General features: G+C 37.0%; 1 protein-coding gene across 4 annotated transcripts in view; it reads left to right on the forward strand.

Annotated features, from left to right (window-relative positions):
- Window positions 1-20,098, forward strand: part of FBXL2 (F-box and leucine rich repeat protein 2) — a 114,945-nt gene that overhangs the window by 21,495 nt on the left and 73,352 nt on the right. For 3 of the 4 annotated variants that reach the window (XR_004437403.1, XM_033212924.1, XM_033212926.1), the window contains exon 2: window positions 1,801-1,862. Coding sequence is in view for 1 of the 4 variants with exons in the window: in XM_033212924.1 (XP_033068815.1) it covers window positions 1,801-1,862 (62 nt within the window). In the remaining 3 variants the exon portion in view is untranslated. Of the gene's footprint in view, window positions 1-1,800; window positions 1,863-2,005; window positions 2,100-20,098 lie in introns of all 4 variants that reach the window. The other variant, XM_033212925.1, reaches the window with a different exon arrangement.

Here is a 20,098-nt window from a genome sequence, read left to right on the forward strand (position 1 = left end):
TCTCCCACTTCAGCCTCCTGAGTAACTGCGACTACAGGCATGCGCCCCCATGCCCTGCTAATTTTTGTACTTTTAGTAGAGATGGGGTTTCACCATGTTGGCCAGGCTGGTCTCGAACTCCCAACCTCAAGCTATCTGCCTGCCTTGGCCTCCCCAAGTGTTGGGATTACAGGCGTGACCTGCTGTGCCCAGCCAGGTCTTTTATTTTGTTGAAGTCCAGTTTATCAATTTTTTTTGGATGTTTATGCTTTCAGTGTCATGTCTAAGAAACCATTGCATAATCCAAGGCCACCAAGATTTATGCTTATGTTTTCTTCTAAGGGTTATAATTTTAGCTCTTATATTGATTTAAGTCTCTGAGCCATTTTGAATTAATTTTTTTATATGAAGTGAGATGGGGGTCCAAATTCATTGTTATGCTTGTATATATCCAGTTGTACTGGTACCATTTCTTGAAAAGACTATTCTTTCTCAATTTAAATCAGTGCTCATAAATTTAAGAGTTTATTTCTTGATTCTCTTTATTTTAGCCAATTTTATAATTTTATTTTAGATTCTGTGTTCTGTTCCGTTGATCTATATGTCTACCCTTATGCCAGTGAACCCATTGTTTTAATTGCTGTAGCTTTGAAGTAAATTTCGAAATCTGGAAGTTTGCATCCTTCAACTTTTGTTTTTCTTTTTCAAGATTATTTTAGTTATTCTAGGTCCCTTGCATTTCATATGAATTTTTTGATCAGCCTTTCAATTTCTGTAAAAAAGTCAGTTGTAATTTTGAGAAAGATTGCATTAAATATATGGATTAGTTTCAGAAGCATTGCTAAAATAACACTAATAAGTCTTTCAGTTCATGAACATGAATGTCTTTTGATTTATTTAAGCCTTCTTTAATTTTTCTCAACAATGTGTAAGTTTTCAATATGGAAGTCTTATTCTTCGTTTGTTAAGTTTACTCGTAAGTATTTTGTTCATTTTGATGCTGTTGTAAATAGGATTATTTTCTGAAATTTATTTTCAGGATGTTCATTGCTACTATGTGGAAATACAGTTTATATGTGTATAACTATATTGTATATATGTTGTATCCTACAGACTTGCTGAACTCCTTGATTAGTTCTAACTGATTTCTGTGCATTTTTAGAATTTTCTTTTTTTTTTTTTTTTTTTTGAGACGGAGTCTCGCTCTGTCGCCCAGGCTGGAGTGCAGTGGCCGGATCTCAGCTCACTGCAAGCTGCGCCTCCCGGGTTCACGCCATTCTCCTACCTCAGCCTCCCAAGTAGCTGGGACTATAGGCGCCTGCCACCTCGCCCGGCTAGTTTTTTGTATATTTTAGTAGAGACGGGGTTTCACCGTGTTAGCCAGGATGGTCTCGATCTCCTGACCTCGTGATCCGCCCGTCTCGGCCTCCCAAAGTGCTGGGATTACAGGCTTGAGCCACCGCGCCCGGCCCATTTTTAGAATTTTCTATGTGCAAGATCATGTCATCTGCAAATAGAGGTTGTTTTACTTCGTCCTTTCCAGTCTGGACATCTTTTTTATCTTTTGTCTAATTGCTTTGGCTGGAACCTCCAATACAATGTAGTATCTAATGGCCATGTGTTGCCATTTTTATGAAACAGTGATAGGGCATAAAATGTTCTATATTACTCAATATTAGAATATGGTGGTTCATGAAATTAGTAACACCCTATTTGTAGGACAACAGTTGGGGCTGTTCTGATCTACTAGTATAAAAACAAATAACTTTTTTCCACATCGATTGAAGAACATTTTCACAATTTCCTTTTTTTTCTTTCCAGGTTTTCTCAAACAATGATGAAGGCCTTATTAACAAAAAGTTACCCAAAGAACTTCTGTTAAGGTAAGTGTAGATAAATTCTGGATGAAGAGTTTAGATCTGATGTAGTCATCAAGTTGCAAGCCTTTCTTCTTTCTCACTGTGAGTCCATAGCATAGAAAAACAGACAGAATTAGCCTAACTGACTTTTTGTTTTTGTTTTATAGAATGCTGTTCAGCTTGTTGTTAAATTTTACTTGGTCTAATCCAGAATGTACTAAGTATGTACATAGCATTGGTCTGGATTCTTTTTGTAATGTGGTAAGTATTGTAATAATCTTCAGTAGGTGCCATTGTTTTGGTTTCAGTAGATAATCGTGATGAAGTCAGTAATATGAGGAGAGATTATTGCAAGGTTGTGAGCTCCTGAAGTCATAAAGTTTTTGATGTTTTCAGACAAATGAGTTTTAAATACAAAAAATAAGCACAGTTATGATATGTTCTTAGCACTTAAAATACTGTCAACCCCAAGTATTGATATGTTTTTATTCATATGAGAAGTATAAGTGACAGTGGTATAAAATAGGCTTTTTGTCTTTTATTTCTGGCATCACTGAATATACAGTAAATGTTATTTTGGTTGTTGTTTTTACCAAGTAAAGCTATCAACCAACATTTGTTGGCCTGGAGGCACTTCAGTTCTCTTTAGTATTATGCAATCATCAAAAGAAATCTTATTTTAAGGCCAGGAGTGGTAGCTCATGTCTGTAATCCCAGCACTTTAGGAGGCTGAGGTAGGTAGATTCACTTGAGGTCAGGAATTCAAGACCAGCCTGGCCAATGTGGCGAAACCCTATCTCTGCTAAAAATACAAAACAATTAGCCAGGCGTGGTGGTGCACGCCTGTAATCCCAGCTACTGGAGAGGCTGAGGCACAAGAATTGGGAGGCTGAGGCAGGAGAATTGTTTGAAGCTAGGAGGTGGAGGTTGCAGTGAGCCTAGACTGTGCCACTGCACTCCATCCTGAGTGACAGAGTAAGACTGTGCCTCAAAAAAAAACAAAAACAAAAAAACAAAAAAACTCATTTTCATTTTAGATGTTGTTATATTTTAATTCTTTGCAAGGAATTAATAGGTGTATACACGATAATCCTTGAGAGTCATTTCCCTAACTCTGTTTCTCTTATCACTGATACTCCACAAAACAACAGCATCAGAAACCAGGTTTTGTGATCAAATAACTGTAGGAAACAAACTGTAGTCCTGTAGGGTTAACAAAACCTGTAGGACTTCACAGGGCCTTAACAGGCTAATGTGCATGGCGATGATACCAGTTGGGTAGTTGTGCCATTTCAAACTTACTGACAATGGAATCCTTTTAATATTCCACAGAAAATTTGGGGGAAATGCTGACATACAATAAGAGATTGACCAGATGACTCCATTCCGTGGCTGTACTAAATCTCACCTTAACATTTGGGGAATGAATATGAGTTTTGTTTAAATATTGGGAATAATTATTTTCATCTCTTCCCAAGTTCACCACAGAACCACTTTTAGATGCCACAGATTACTCACCTTTGCTGTCATCAGGTTATTAGATGTTTTTCCTTGAGTGAGAAACGGGGTGAGGACTTGGCTTCTTTGTGGTAGGGATCACATTTCAGGGCTTCAAAGGGTGTTTCATTAGTCACCAGGTGGTGTTTGACACGGTTGTCATGTGCTCCTTCTCAGTCGATAAAAAAATTGAGACAGGATTGTATGAAAAATATCAATTGTATTTTATTCCAATAAAACAAATATTTGGATAAGAGAGGATGTTCTTTGGCATTTTTGACAAGTTTAAGAAAGTGGTGACAAGAAAGAAATGTATGTTTGCCATATAAACCCAAAAGGCTTTGCTCAAGCACCGTAAGTTGTTAGAAGCAATACGACTGTGTCAGGGTGGGCGGGCTGTCACTATACAGCTGCACACATGCCATCCACATAGACTGCAGTGGAGATGGTGCGCCCCTAGGATATGTAGTGCTTCCAGTCTGGGTCTGAACATTTCTCTAGAACGGGCATCCAGCTGTAATCTCAATATGGTGTTCTTACCCTGGGGAATCCTAAGCAGCTTCAGGCAGGCCTCTGTTGGCCACTAAACACTAGGGTGTGATTAAACTCCACCCTTCTCATGCATACTTCTGCTATGACTCAAGGCTACTAACTGAATGGTTTTTTTCCTTCTGGTAGGGTTGGCTTTTGTACTCTACTCAGCCATGGAACAGTTTCTGTCTGTTGATACCAAAAAAATAAAAAGGAATTATATCACGTTCTATGTAGTGTGATTTCTAAACTGCAGTCTTGGAAACTTCAGTTCTTTTAAAGATCCGTGATGGACTCAGCTGTTAGGAATTCTGGAGGTTGTCATCCAGAATCATGCCATAAAGCTCATACATAGATCACTTTTCAGAAAGAATTGCCACTTGAGAGCAAATGTTAATGTCTCTTCATAGACTTACATTCCCACTTATAGTCTTATTTCAGAGTCTGTAAGGGGAATTTAAAATATTGCCACTACAGATCTTCTCCAACTCATGAGTCTCAAAATTAACTCTAGAAACCATGTATTTTAATTTAAGAATTTTTTGCTGGCCTTTAAATCATTTCTGTCATTTTACTTTCAGACTTTCCATTCTCTGTGTGGCTTTCCCTTTTCCTAGCTACCCTTTCTAAGAAAAATTTTGAAGAAGGATTTGAACCAGATTACCTGAGCATCCATCTGCATCATTAGTTAATTCCACAACATTGGATATAACAAAGCCCCCACCTCATGACGCTTAAGTCTTTATTATTTTCTACTCAGTTAAATTATGTCTTCGTTGTCTACCCTTGGCTTATGTGTTTATTTCGTATTGTAGACTTCTTTGTGACAGTGTAGTCTGTTGTTGCTAATCTTGGTGAATTCTATTCACCTTCAGTCTTACTTCCTCAATACATGTAAATTCTTTGACTTTGTGACAGACTTAATTGCTTTCAGTCCAGATCATTTTCTCTTCTGCCGCTTTTGACTGCTTCTGTTACCGCCATCTTTAATTCTCAACTAGCTTCCAATACTGATCCCATCGACCGAAGCTTCACCTTCCCCTTTGGAACCACTGGCAAGCATAATCTGAAATAATATGCTGCTTTTCATCTCTCTGTTATCACTTTGAATCCACTCAGAAAAATCGATGTTTACTTTTCATCTGATTTTATTGATAGTTTTAAGAATATATATTAGTCACAGATTCGTTCTCTACTACCCATTTTTAGTTTGTTACTGAACAAGTTTTTACAATTTTGCTTTTTTAAATCCAGCTCTTGCTCATGAATTAAGGCTGCTGAAGTTTTTTCTCTACCTTTGCTCTCACATAGCCCAACAAACAGCTTTTAATATTATTCTTCCTTGGGAGTCAGTTACATAATTTTTATAACAATGGAAGTACTTAATTTGTTGCAACCATTATCTATTAGTGAGTTGGATTATCCTTGCATATATTTTTCCACATTGTTATTGTCCATATTACTGTTAGAATCAGACTTTCTGGGTTCAGATTTCAACTCTTCTCATTTATTAGTTGTGTAACTTTAGTTACTTAACTCTCTGGGCCTTAATTTGCCCATCTGTAAAATGGGAATAGTAATAGTTCTTACCTTATGGGGTTGTTGTTCTTAGAGTACCTGGCATGTAAGTATTAAATAAATGTTAGCTCTTATTGTTATTAATATCAATTTTTGGATGCCTGAATATTTAATAAATGCTATTTGACAATGCAGTCAGCTTTAATACAAACAACTGATGAATCCAGCTCTTAATATGGATCTAAATATATGCTACTGCTAAAAATATTGCAGTAAAGTACCTGGTTATTAAGTAACTCTGTGAAGGCCCAATGCTGCATTTCATTAAACTGGACTAATTCAATCTCGATAGAAACTGCATACTACTATCTTATACTAAACTGACAATTACTATTGCTTAAGCAGATGTGTGGTGTTTTACAACTGCAGTTACCTTGCATTATAACAAAAGATAGTCTCTTGGAGGGAACTATTCCCTTTTTGAGAAAAAAAAAAAAGTCTTCTGTGAATTGAATACTGACCTAAAACTCAGATTATAAATTTTAATAGTGATTTAAGTTTTAATTTCTATTATGGTTGCTTTCAGATGTTAGTGATGAAGTAAAAGCACACCTGCAGTAAACAGCTTAAAACATCCTGAGGAGTCAAAGCTCTAGTTAGTCATAAATAATAATGAAAGAAAATTACTAGACACATTAAAAAAATTAAATTACCTCAAGCCTGTAATCCCAGCACTTTGGGAGGCCAAGACGGGCGGATCACGAGGTCAGGAGATAGAGACCATCCTGGCTAACATGGTGAAACCCTGTTTCTACTAAAAAAAATACAAAAAAACTAGCCGTGCGAGGTGGCGGGCGCCTGTAGTCCCAGCTACTCGGGAGGCTGAGGCAGGAGAATGGCGGGAACCCGGGAGGCAGAGCTTGCAGTGAGCTGAGATCCAGCCACTGTACTCCAGCCTGGGTGACAGAGCGAGACTCTGTCTCAAAAAAATAAATAAATAAATAAATAAATAAATAAATAAAAATTAAGACCGGGCGCGGTGGCTCAAGCCTGTAATCCCAGCACTTTGGGAGGCCGAGACGGGCGGATCACGAGGTCAGGAGATCGAGACCATCCTGGCTAACACGGTGAAACCCCGTCTCTACTAAAAATACAAAAAACTAGCCGGGCGAGGTGGCGGGCGCCTGTAGTCCCAGCTACTCGGGAGGCTGAGGCAGGAGAATGGCGTGAACCCAGGAGGCGGAGCTTGCAGTGAGCTGAGATCCGGCCACTGCACTCCAGTCCAGGCGACAGAGCGAGACTCCGCCTCAAAAAAAAAAAAAAAAAAAAAAAAAAAAAAAAAAAAAAAAAAAAAATTAAATTACCATTATCGATGTAATTTCTTTCCTTTTTAAATTTGTGTAGATACATGATAAAATTTATTGGCTTGGCCGGGTGCAGTGGCTCAAGCCTGTAATCCCAGCACTTTGGGAGGCCGAGACGGGCGGATCATGAGGTCAGGAGATCGAGACCATCCTGGCTAACCCAGTGAAACCCCATCTCTACTAAAAAAATACAAAAAAACTAGCCGGGCGAGGTGGCGGGCGCCTGTAGTCCCAGCTACTCGGGAGGCTGAGGCAGGAGAATGGCGTAAACCTGGGAGGCGGAGCTTGCAGTGAGCTGTGATCCGGCCACTGCACTCCAGCCTGGGCAACAGAGCGAGACTCTGTCTCAAAAAAAAAAAAAAAAAAAAAAAAGTATTGGCTTGGTAAAGGAAGATTTCATTGCCCCAAATGAGGGATTTGAGCCTAATAATTCTGGGTGATATGAAATCAAAGACACGATTTCATATAATATGACAGTTTTAGTAGTTGAATTTGCTTGGGAAAATTATAAAATGACTAGCACATACATTTTCAAATTTTCCTTTTCTCAAATTTGTAAGCCAGTCCCATGAGTGAAAATCATTGTGGTTTTTGTTGCAGTCATTAAGATGTAGCCCAGTGCTTATCATAGGTCCTTGGCAAGCAGTGCAGTAAAGGGCTCATTCCTGCTACGGGTGTCATTGAGTAGGTGTTGTTGCTTGCTGGTTGGTTTCAGCCCTCCACGGACTTTTTTAAGGACTGCTGCCTCTATTTTCTGCTGTCTGTGATGCCTGCTGCCTTATATATATTCCAGGGCATCCTAACAGGTAAGATGCTCTTTTGGGGGTATATTCTGCAATTTCAAATTTAAGCATCTACGCAGATTTTTCCTCTTTGCCAAGGAGTTGTTTTAGGTTGGTTTGCTTGCTCTCTGGTTGTTTTTTGACTTGTGTGTGGCAATGTGGGACTGAATAAATGTGTATGTTGAAATCAGATGCAGAAGCTTAAAAGCCCTCATGTTCATTATCTCCCTAAACTGTTATGTACTATTTTGGAGTTGGCACCAAGGTCCAAATTGGCAGAAGCAAATTTTCTTTAGACTAGGTTGGGGTTATGCTTGTGTGTGAAAACTCTGAGGATGACTTTGGATTTTATGTCTATATTGAGATGCCATGAAACACCAATAAATCTCTTCTGATAGGAAGGATAGAAGCTCAATACATTTTGCCCCAGAGCCTTATTTATCCCTAGAAAATTGTATTAGAGATCTATTCATTTGAAAACTGCGAATTCAGTACACAGAAAAGATTGGTGAATTTGACTCTATGAATAGTGAAGTATGGTAAAATTATACCATACTAAAGATAAACAGTACAGTGGTGGATGAAATAATTAGATACACATTATAAGCAAGGGTATTATTCTTCAATATACAAAGAAAAAAACTCAAAATTATTAAGAATAAGGTAGATTGATTTGATTAGAAATACAGTTTGAAGAGGCCACGAACAAAAGAAATACAAATGGCTAATAAATGTATAAAGAGATGCTCAACAAGGCCCATATTTAAATACAAATCAAAATAACAATAAGATATTACCCAAAAGTTTGATAATACTAGGTTCTGGCAAGGAGATGCGAGATACTTTCGGTGGGAATATAAACTGTAGCAGCCATTCTGTAGGGCCACTGGAAGAAAACTTTTAAATGCTAAATATATGTATTCACAAATTCCATTTCTAGGAATTTGCTAACATATATTTGCAAAAGCACACTGAGGCATATGTGCAGGATGATTACTGCAGCATTTTAAAAACTTCAGTTATGCAGAATTGGATTATTCATAATTCTTGGTTAATGATACATTTTATCATTGCCTTCTTTTATTCGTTTTGTAATATAAGGAATGTACACAAATGCTGCCCCCCCCTCGTTCCCCACCATCAAGGTAATATTATTAACAACTTTGTATTTATGATTTCTTGCTTCTTAAAACTTTTTATCTTAAATGTATTTTGACTAAACAATGTGATGTTTACTTTTGCTTGTTTATTAACTTTGTACAAAAAGTATATGTTATATTAGACATGTTTTTCACTCAAAATTATGTTACGAAAGGTAATTCTTGTTGCTCTGGTTGGCTGTTGCTCATTCATTTTTACTGCTGTGTAGTATTCTACTGTGTGAATGTACCAACATTTTATTTTTTTCCCCCTTTACTGAGTATTTTGGTTGTTTCCAGTGTTTTGTCAGTTAAGAGCAGTGCTGCTTTGGACATCCTTGTAGATGTCTTCTGGTGCACAAATATGCAATTTTCTCTGACAGAATTTCTGAGGGTTATAGGCTATACAGATATTTAACTTTATAAAGAAATATTAAATTGTTTTTCCAAAGAGGTCTTACCAGTTTATATTCATACAAAGAATGGATAAGAGATTCAGTGCCAAACTGAATCTCTTTCTAACACTTAGTGTTGTCACATATCTCTATTTTTGCCAAAGAAGTGAAGAATGGTACCTTATTGTGCTTTTGTTTTGAATTTCCCTGGATTCTAGTAATGTTGAGCATCTGTTCATATGTTTATTAGTCACATGTGTTTCCTCTTCAGTGAAACACATATTTTTGTTTTTGGCCTATTGGATTATCGGCTTATTGATTTTGTAGTTCTTTATATTCTCAGTATAATCTTGGTACTGATATTAATGTTTAGCTGACAAGTACTTTATCCCATCTTCTCACTTGTTCTTTTCTCATTCTAAGGCATTTTTTAAACTTTTAAAAAAAAATTATTATTATACTTTAAGTTCTAGGGTACATGTGCACAACGTGCAGGTTTGTTACATATGTATACATGTGCCATGTTGGTGTGCTGCACCCATTAACTCGTCATTTACATTAGGTATATCTCCTAATGCTATCCCTCCCCTCTACCCCCTCCCTACAATAGGACTTGGTGTGTGATGCTGCCCTTCATGTGTCCAAGTGATCTCATTGTTCAGTTCCCACCTATGAGTGAGAACATGCAGTATTTGGTTTTCTGTTCTTGTGATAGTTTGCTGAGAATGATGGTTTCCAGCTGCATCCATGTCCCTATAAAGGACATGAACTCATCCTTTTTTATGGCTGCATAGTATTCCATGGTGTATATGTGCCACATTTTCTTAATCCAGTCTGTCACTGATGGACATTTGGGTTGATTCCAAGTCTTTGCTATTGTGAATCGTGCCACAGTGAACATATGTGTGCATGTGTCTTTATAGCAGCATGACTTATAATCCTTTGGGTATATCCCCAGTAATGGGATGGCTGGGTCAAATGGTATTTCTAGTTCTAGATCCTTGAGGAATCGCCACACTGTTTTCCATACCTTTTGTGAAGTCAAATATATCAGTCTTTTCTTTTATGCTTAGCGTTTTTTGTGCTTTCTTAAGGAACTTCCTCCTTACCCTGAAGACAGATAGTCACATGTATTTTATTCCGAAAGCTTAAAAATTTTGTTTTTGATATTTCAGTTTTTAATCACTCTGGTACATATGTTTATATGTAAGATAGGAATACATTTTTGTTTTCTTTTGTTTTTTTTTTTTTTTTTTTTTGAGAGGGAGTCTCGCTCTGCCGCCCAGGCTGGAGTGCAGTGGCCGGGTCTCAGCTCACTGCAAGCTCCGCCTCCTGGGTTTACGCCATTCTCCTGCCTCAGCCTCCCAAGCAGCTGGGACTACAGGCGCCCGCCATGTCGCCCGGCTAGTTTTTTGTATTTTTTAGTAGAGACGGGGTTTCACCATGTTAGCCAGGATGGTCTCGATCTCCTGACCTCGTGATCCGCCCGTCTCGGCCTCCCAAAGTGCTGGGATTACAGGCTTGAGCCACCGCGCCCGGCCTGTTTTCTTTTGTATATGGATTATCGATTTTTCTAGGTTCATTTGTTGAATGATCCTTCTGTTTCTACATAGAAATGCCCTATCACCTCTGTAATACATGTATGAGTCTATTTCTAGTATTTAGTATTTTCTGTATGTCAGTCCTACATATTTGGTAAGGCATCTGTATTTTTGAGTGGCCAGGGCTCACGAATTTATTTCTTATACTATCTTTATCTGATTTTTAAATTAATATAAGCCTCAAAGAATTGAGTTGAGCAGTATTCACATGTTTTTCCGTTCTCTGAAAGCATCTATTTATCTTGGTTTAATTGTTGCTCGAAAGTCTGTTAGAACTATAAAATTATGTGAGGCTAGAATTTTCTTTGTGGGAAATTAACTATTACTTCAATTTTTAGAAATGAATAGTATTTTTCAAGGTTTTTTTTTTCTTGAGTCACTTTTACTAATTTTATTTTTCTAGGAGTGTGTCCACTTTGAGTTTTACATTTTGTCTTGGTAACTGTCTTTTTATTTTCTTTGTAAACTCTGCTGTATCTGTTGTAATGTTACTTTCTTCCTTAATATTGTTAGTTTATGCTCAAGTGTTTCTTCCTTTCTTGATTAATCTCACTAGAAGTTTACCTATTTCATTAGTCTTTTGGAAGAACTAGCTTTTGGTCTTATTCTTTTCTATTGTTTCTTCATTTCTATTTTAATAGTTTCCATTCATATCTCTGTAAAAATTTTTTCTTTGAGTTTTATTCTGTTTTCTTTAGCTACCTTCATAAGTTGAATGTTTAATTGCTTATTTTTTGAGCCTTAGACAATTAACTGAAAGCTCTACTTTTGTTGCATTCTACAGATTTTGAACTGTAGTGTTTTTCTTATTCAGTTTCAAATATTTTTCATGTACCGCTTTTGCTTCTTTGACCCCTACTTTTTAAAAAAAAAAAAAAAAAAACTTTTTTGTAATATACAATATATAGTCAGAGAACTACACAAAACAAATATCCTTATAGACACCACCTAAGTCAGTAAACTTTGCCAGTCACCAAAGAAGCACCTCTGCGCCCATTCAAATCACAACTGCTTTTTTCCTCTTCTGAAGGAACCACTATCTTGACTTATAGCTATCACTATATTTCATTTCTTTGTAGATTTATCACCTATATGTGCATCCTTAGACATTATAGCTTACTCTTGCCCATCTAAAAAAATTGTAAATCTTTTAAGTCTCAGTTAATCTACAGGTCCCCTCTCCCTATCTTTCTGTTCCATACATTTGTCTGTTGAAGAACTTGGGTTACTTGGCCTGTAAAAGTTCCCACAGTCTGGATGCTTACTGTGTCCTCATGGTGCAATTTCAAGTTTCTTCCATCTTTTATATTTCTTGGAATATTGACAGTTGGATCCAGAGACTTTATCAGATTGATTCTGCTACTTTGGTAGGACTTTCTGTGGTGCTGTATTTGTTCATCAGAAGTCATACAATGTCTGGTTTTATCTTTTTTGAGATGCTAGTGTTGATGCTTATTGTCTACGTCATTAATTTATTGGGGCTGCAAAGTGGTGATACTCTCATTCTTTTTTTCCCACTTATTGGAATACTTTTATAAAGAGGCACTTCAGTTCTATTTGAGTACCCAGTATTATATTTTATCTGTATAAAGGCAGGAAAATGCTTGATTCTATCCTTTTATTTGCCAGTTTTAGACATACTGAGATTTATATAAAGATATGATGAGAAATAAAATATTTACATAGTTTCAAATAGTCTTTCCACAAGATAAATGTTAATTACAAAGGAAAAATGCTAACTATAATAGGGCAGTCTGGCAGACACCATCTTAAGCAAATGATCGAAGTTAGCATCACCAGTAACAATACAGATGGACATCATATACCTCCTCATGCGATGTACTAAGAGCACAATATCCTATCTGTGGCATTCCTGACAAAAATTTATAAATTTATAACCTGAATCTAATCATGAGGAAGCATCAGATATGCACACAAGGACATTCTACAAAGTAATTGGTCTATTTGCTTTTAAAAATATTGAAGTTACAACAGACAAAGGCTGAGAAAATGTTCCAGATTAATGGGTGCTGAAGAGAAGCCATGACAGCCAAATACAGTATATGATCCTGAATTGGATCCTGGGTCAGATTTTTTTTTCTTTTGCATTAGGACCATTAATGGGACAGTTGGCAGATTTCGAATAATATCTGTAGATTAGACAATAGTAATAGATTACTGTTAATGTCCTTATTTTTGATAATTATACTGCATTTATAAAAGAATATTCTTGTTTGGGGGAAATATTTGAAAATGTAAAGGTAAACGGGCATCATGTCTACAATGTACTGTCAAACATTTCAGAGAAAATGAGATATATATATAATATATATTAAATATGTAGAGAAAATGTAAATGCAGTATAATTTAGCTTTGGCAAATTTGGGCGAAGTATATGCAAACATTCCTTTTCATACTTTTGCAACTTTACTGTAAATCAGAAATTATTTAAAAATAAAAATTAGTTGGTTTCTCATCCTCAGAAGGTGACCACATAGATTTTTAAAAAATAGTTATAAATTTATGAATTTAAACATATTTGATAATTTTCAGTCCATTGAAATTACCTGTATTGAAAATCAAATTGTCCTGGCTTTGGTTCCTGAGTCCTTTTACATGATCTTAGTAGGGTTTGTTTGGTTTTAGTTTTTTGTTGTTGTTTTTGTTTGTTTGTTGAGGCAGGGTTTTACTGTGTTACCCATGCTGGCCTTGAACTCCTCAGCTCAAGCAATATTCCTGCCATTGCCTCCTCAGTAGCTGGAACCACAGGCACATGCCACTGCACCTGGCTTCTTGTAGCTTTTGCTGGTTTCCTTCCTATCTAAGAAGGAATTCTTAGCTACGGAATTTGGTCCTTTTATTTTTTGAGATGGAGTCTTGCTCTGTCACCCAGTCTGGAGTGCAGTGCCACTGTTTCGGCACACTGCAACCTCTGCCTCCCAGGTTCAAGTGATTCTCCGGCCTCAGCCTCCTGAGTAGCTAGGACTACAGGCGCACGCCACCACACCAGGCTAATTTTTTGTATTTTAGTAGAGACGGGATTTCACTGTGTTAGCCAGGATGGTCTCAATGTCCTGACCCCGTGATCCCTTGCCTCAGCCTCACAAAGTGCTGGGATTACAGGCATGCTCTCCTGTGCCCAGCCTGTTTGGTTCTTTTTGTGGTTTCTGTCTCTTTGTTGAACTAATTTTATGTATTGTTTTCCTGATTTCATTTAGTTGTCTTAATGTAGCTCAGTGAGTTATGCAATATAGATAGACAACTATTTTTTATTCTTTTTTTATTTTTATTTTGAGACAGGATCTCACTTTGTCACCCAGACTGGAGTGCAGTGGTGCAATCATAGCTCACTATAGCCTCGACCTCCTGAGCTCAAGCCATCCACCTGCCCCAGCCTTCTAAGTAGATGGGACCATAGGAGTATGCCACCACACCTGGCTGATTTTTAAATTTTGTTGTAGAGACAGGGTCTCATCATATTGCCCAGGCTGATCTCCGACTCCTGGTCTCCAAGCAATCCTCTGCCTCAGCCTCTGAAAGTTTTGGGATTACAGGCATGAGTTACTGCACCTGGCCTATTTCTAATTATTGGTCAGGCCGTTTGTAAATCTCCATGTTTAGGGCTGGTTACTGGCGCTTTATTCTGTTCCTTTGATGGTGTCATGTCTCCCTGATCTTTGTGATTCTTGTGGCTGTGCATTGGTGTCTGTGCATTTGAAGAAGTAGGGACTTATTCTGGTCTTTGCAGAGTGGCTTTAGCAGGGAGAGCTTATCACCAGTCAGCCCATCAAGAGATTCTGGGAAGGCTCTCTGGCTTCCAGCCCCCATTTCTTAATGGTTGTATTAAATCTACATTGGTAAAGCTTTCAGCTACCGTATATTATATTCTCTCTTTAATGCTTATTTAACTTATTTATTTATTTTATTTATTTAACTTAACATAAATTATTTATTATCCTAATAGCCAGACTGACTAGAAGGAAAAAGAGACAACAGTTACCAATTTCAGGAATGAGAGAGGAGATATCACTGCAGGTTTTACAGTTATTGAAATGATAGGCCAGGAGTGGTGCCTCACACTTATAATCCTAGCACTTTGGGAGGCTGAGGCAGGTGGATTGCCTGAGCTCAGGAGTTTGATACCAGCCTGGGCAACATAAAAGTTTCTTGAGTACACTGCAGCAATTTTATAATCATTGCTCGATACTCAAAACAGTCTTTTGTAAGGTAAAGCTGTTGTAATCATCTTGATTTTGTATATGAAAATCCAGAGGCTCAAAAGTTGAATGACATAATCAAGATTCCACAGCTGGGAAGAACATGAAACTTGAAGTTTAAAGGGTCTGCATAGGTCTGAGACTTGAACGGCAGCCTATTGACTTCAAATCTCTTGTTCTTTCCTCTATACATCATTGCTCCTTAAAAAAAAGTTTTGAAAGTGTTTGTCCCATAATCCACTCCCAAAAATCCCTCATAGGTTTTTATCTATCTACCTATAAAAGATAAGGCGTATAATTTTTATTCTGTTCTGCAAAGCACAAACTTCCAGTTTTACAGATTATTCACCACTACAAGTCATGTGTCTAATCAAAAATTAGCTAACTCAAGACTAAGAAAAAGAAGACCCAAATAAAATCAGAATAGAAAAATAAGATATAGAAACCAAGGCCACTGAAATACAGAGACTCATTAGAGACAATTATGAACAACTAAACACCAACAAATTAGAAAACCTAGAAGAAATGGATAAATTTGGGACATATACAATCTACTAAGATTGAATCATAAAGGCCTTTTCTCTAAGATCTAGATCAAAACATAGATGCCTGCTTTCATCATTTTCATTCAGCATGATACTGGAAATCCTGGCCAGTGCAATTAGACAAGAGAAAGAAAGCACATCCAAATTGGAAAGGGAGAAGTCAAATTAGTCTTGTTCACAGACAAAATGATCTTATATTTAGAAAAAGCTAAAGAATCTACCAAAAAAACCCAAAAAACCTGTTAGAACTCATTAACAAATTCACTAAAGTTGCAGGATATAAAGTCAGCGTACAGAAGTCAGTAGCATTTATATATGCCAATGGTGAGCAAGCTGAAAAAGACACTGAAAAAGGCAATCCCATTTATAATTGCTACAAAGAATAAAAATTACCTAGGAATCAATTTAACCAAAGAAATGAAAGATCTGTACAAGGAAAACTGTAAAACACTGATGAAAGAAATTGAAGTGGACACCAAAAAATGGAAAGACATCCCATGCTCATGGATTAAAACATTGATGAAAGAAATTGAAGAGGATACCAAAAAATGGAAAGAAATCCCATGCTCATGGATTAGAAGAATTAATATTGTCAAAATGACTACACTGCCCAAAGCAATTTATAGATTCAATGCAATTTCTATCAAAATATCAATGATATTCTTTACAGAAATAGAAAAAATTCCTAACATTTATATGGACCCACAAAGGACTCCAAATAGGCAAAACAATCCTGAGCAAAAAACAGAACTGGAGGCATTACACTACTTGTGTTCAAAATATACTACAGAGCTATAGTAACCAAATCAGTATGGTGCTGGTATAGAAACAAACACATAGAGCAGTGGAACAGAATGGAGAACCCAGATATAGATCCATGAACTTACAACCAACTAATTTTTGACAAAGGCACCAAGAACATAAAATGGGGAAAGGACGGTTTCTTCAGTAAATGGTGCTGGGGAAACTGGATAACCATATCCAGAAAAATGAAACTAGACCCCTGTCTCTCACCAGATACAAAAACCAAAATGGATTAAAGACTTAAATTTAACACCTGTAATTGTGAAACTACTAGAAGAAAACATTGGGGAAGCACTCCAGGATGATGGTCTGGGCAAATTTGTGTGTGTATGTGTAAGACCTCCAAATCACAGGCAGCCAAAGCAAAAATAGACAATTAGGATTACATCAAGCTAAAACGATTATCCACAGCAAAGGAAACCATAAACAAAGTGAAGAGACAACCCACAGAATGGGAGTAAATGTTTGCAAACTATCCATCTGACAAGACATTAGTTGCCAGAATATATAAGGAACTCAAAACAATTCAGTAGCAAAACAAACAAAACAAACACCTGCCTTTCCCCCACCCAGATAGTCCAATTAAAAACAGAGAGCTGAATAGACATTTCTCAAAAGAAGAAATATAAGTGGCCAACAGGTATATGAAAAAATGTTTAACACCATTAATCACCAGAGAAATAGACATTAAAACCTCAATGAGGTATCACCTCACCCCACTTAGAATTGCTTTTATCAAAAAGATGATGGAGTGACAGATGCTGGCAAAGATGTAGAGAAAGAAGAACATTCGTACACTGTTGGTGGGAATGTAAATTAGTACATCCACTATGGAGAACAGGATGGAGGTTCCTAAAAAATTTTAAAAATAGAACTACCATGTGATCTACTAATTCCACCACTGGATATATATCCAAAAGAAAGAAAATGAATATATCAAAGAGATATTTACACTCCAATGTTTATTGCAGCATTATTCACAATAGCCAAAATATGGAATTAAGTGTCCATCAGTGGATGAATGGATAAAGAAAATGTTATATATACATAATGGAATATTTTTTAACCATAAAAAGATTGAAATCCTGTCATTTGCAGCAAGATGGATGGAACCAGAGGTCGTTAAGTGAAATAAGCCAGGTACAGAAAGACAAATATTGCATGTTCTTACTCATATGTGAGAGCTAAAAAAGTTGATGGGCATGGTGGCTCACGCCTGTAATCCCAGCACTTTGGGAGGCCAAGGTGGGAGGACTGCTTGAGGCCAGGAGTTTGAGATCAGCCTGGGGCACATAGCAAAACTCCATCTCTACAAAACTTTTTAAAAAATGAACCAGGCGTGGTGGCTACTTGGGAGGCTGGTGTGGGAGGATCAGTTAAGCAAGCCTAGGAGTTCAAGGTTGCAGTGAGCTGATAGTGACATCACACTCCAGACTGGGTGACAGAGTGAGACCCTGTTTTTTGTTTGTTTATTTAAGTTGCTCTGGTCCAATGTGGTGGCTCACACCTATAATCCCAGCACTTTGGGAGGCCAAGGCAGGAGGACCACTTGAGCACAGGAGTTTGAGACCAGGCTGGGCAACATGGCAAAACTCTGTCTCTAGAAAAAATTTTTAATTAACCAGCTATGGTCTTGTGCACCTTTAGTCCCAACTACTCAGGAGGCTGAGGTGGAAGGATCTCTTGGACCACAGAGGTTGAGGCTGCGGTGAGCTGTGATTGCACCATTGTACTCCAAACTGGGTGATGGAGCAAGACACTGTCCAAAAAACAAAAAGAAAACGCTGATCTAATGAAGATAGGAGAGTAGATTGATGGTTAACAGTGGCTGGGAAGGGTACGGGGTTGTGGGGATGAAGAGAGATTGATTAATGGGTATAAATATACAGTTAGAAGAAATAATACCTGATTTTTGATATATCAGTGGAGTGACTATAGTTAACAATAATCTATTGTGTATTTAAAAATAACTAGAAGAAAATCATTCAGATGTTCCTAGTATAAAGAAAAGATAAATATTTAAAGAGATGAATATCCCAATTACCCTGACTTGATATTTACACATTATATGAATGTACTAAAATATCACATGTGGCTGGTGCAGTGGCTCACGCCTATAATCCCAGCACTTTGAGAGGCCAAGCCAGGCAGCTCACTTAACTCCAGGAGTTTGAGACCAGCCTGACCAGCATGGCAAAACTCTGTCTCTACTAAAAAATACAGAAATTAGCTGGGTGTGGTGGCGTGTGCCTGTAATCCCAGCTGCTTAGGAGGCTGAGGCAGGAGAATCATTTAAACCTGGGAGGCGGAGGTTGCAGTGAGCCGAGATCATGCCACTACACTCCAGCCTGGGCAACAGAACAAGACTCTGTCGCACACACACACACAAAAATATGTCTATATCATATAAAATATATATTATAAAATATTCTGTTGTATATATGTAATATATATCTTACATGTACCTAAAAATATGTACATCTATTATGTATCAATAAAAGTTTTTAAAATATTTTAAATCAACTAGCCCATGTACTCAGTTTTCTTTGCTATAATAATGGAAGTACAGGGTAGTTGATATTCTAACCTATAGACCAGACTATTGTACTATTAATTGTCATAAAAGGAAAAAACACCTGAATTTAGGATTTTGTAACTTTGGAATGGGACTAGCATGAAAGCATAAGTAGAAAAAATGGTTACAGTAAAGTAAAACAGAAAAGTAAATATGTTGTTTAAGAAAGTTTATACATACCTGTTACAAGTATCCTAAGATTAGGCAAAGCAGATACCAGTCTGTCTGTAATAGCTAGTGGCCCTCACAGAGAAGGGAGATGAGGTCTTTGAGCATGTACAGGTGGAAGAATTGGATATGTGACCACTACACAATGCAGAGACCCTGGAAAGGCTCCCTCCCCCTGTTCTTCTTAAACAGAGAAATCCCTGTTTCTTCTCAGGGCTTTGGGTGAAGCGGGGGAAGCTTTTCTTGAGAAATCTAGTAGTATTTATAGATGATACAGAAATTCCAAGCTAAGAAATTAAATTAAAACTGATTCTAGAAGGATGAAACCTTTGGGAGAAGTAGGCATAATCAAATGTAAAACAACTTTATAGGGACATTTCACAAACTAAGATTCCTGAGCTTTCTATACCTCAATAATCATATGAAAATGAGGTCATGATAGCTCTTATAAGTTACTTAAGGAAATGATCCTTGGTCAGGGAGAGTAAGTGGATTAAATAACTATTCGATCAAGCTGAAATGGAATGAGAAAGCTGAAAAACACAGATGAGGAATTTATACAAAATGTAGCATAGAGAGATGAAGATACAGAAATATAGAAAAGGTTAAAAGACCCAGATGATGGGATTAGATGATTTCTAAAGGAAATTATAGACAAAGAATAGAGAGAGAATGTGAGAAGGATATTATTTGAAACAATAGTGGCTGCAATTTTTTAGAATGGATTAAAGATATAAATCACCAAATTGAAAAAGCGTATCAAGTTCTGGAAAGGATTAATAAAAATAAATACCTAAATAAAAAAATACCTAGATACAATATAATAAAATAGAAGAACTCTAAAGACAAAGTCCTAAATTAATCTGCAAGGTGAATAAGATTACCCAAAAGGATCAGCAATTAAACTGACAACAAATGTCTCATCAGCCGAAATAGAAGTGGAGTGGAAAATATTTTCCATGTGCCCATGGAAATGTAAACCTAGAATTCTTTACTTTGCTAAATTATTCTAAAATGAAGATGAAATAAAAACCTTTTCTATAATGGTACAGCCACTGCAGAAAACAGTTTGGGAGTTCCTTGAAAAGTTAAACATATAATTACTATATGGCCTAGAAATTCCA

Source organism: Trachypithecus francoisi, unplaced genomic scaffold (genome assembly GCF_009764315.1).
Source record: "Trachypithecus francoisi isolate TF-2019V2 unplaced genomic scaffold, Tfra_2.0 Lachesis_group0, whole genome shotgun sequence".
Lineage (NCBI taxonomy): Eukaryota > Metazoa > Chordata > Mammalia > Primates > Cercopithecidae > Trachypithecus > Trachypithecus francoisi.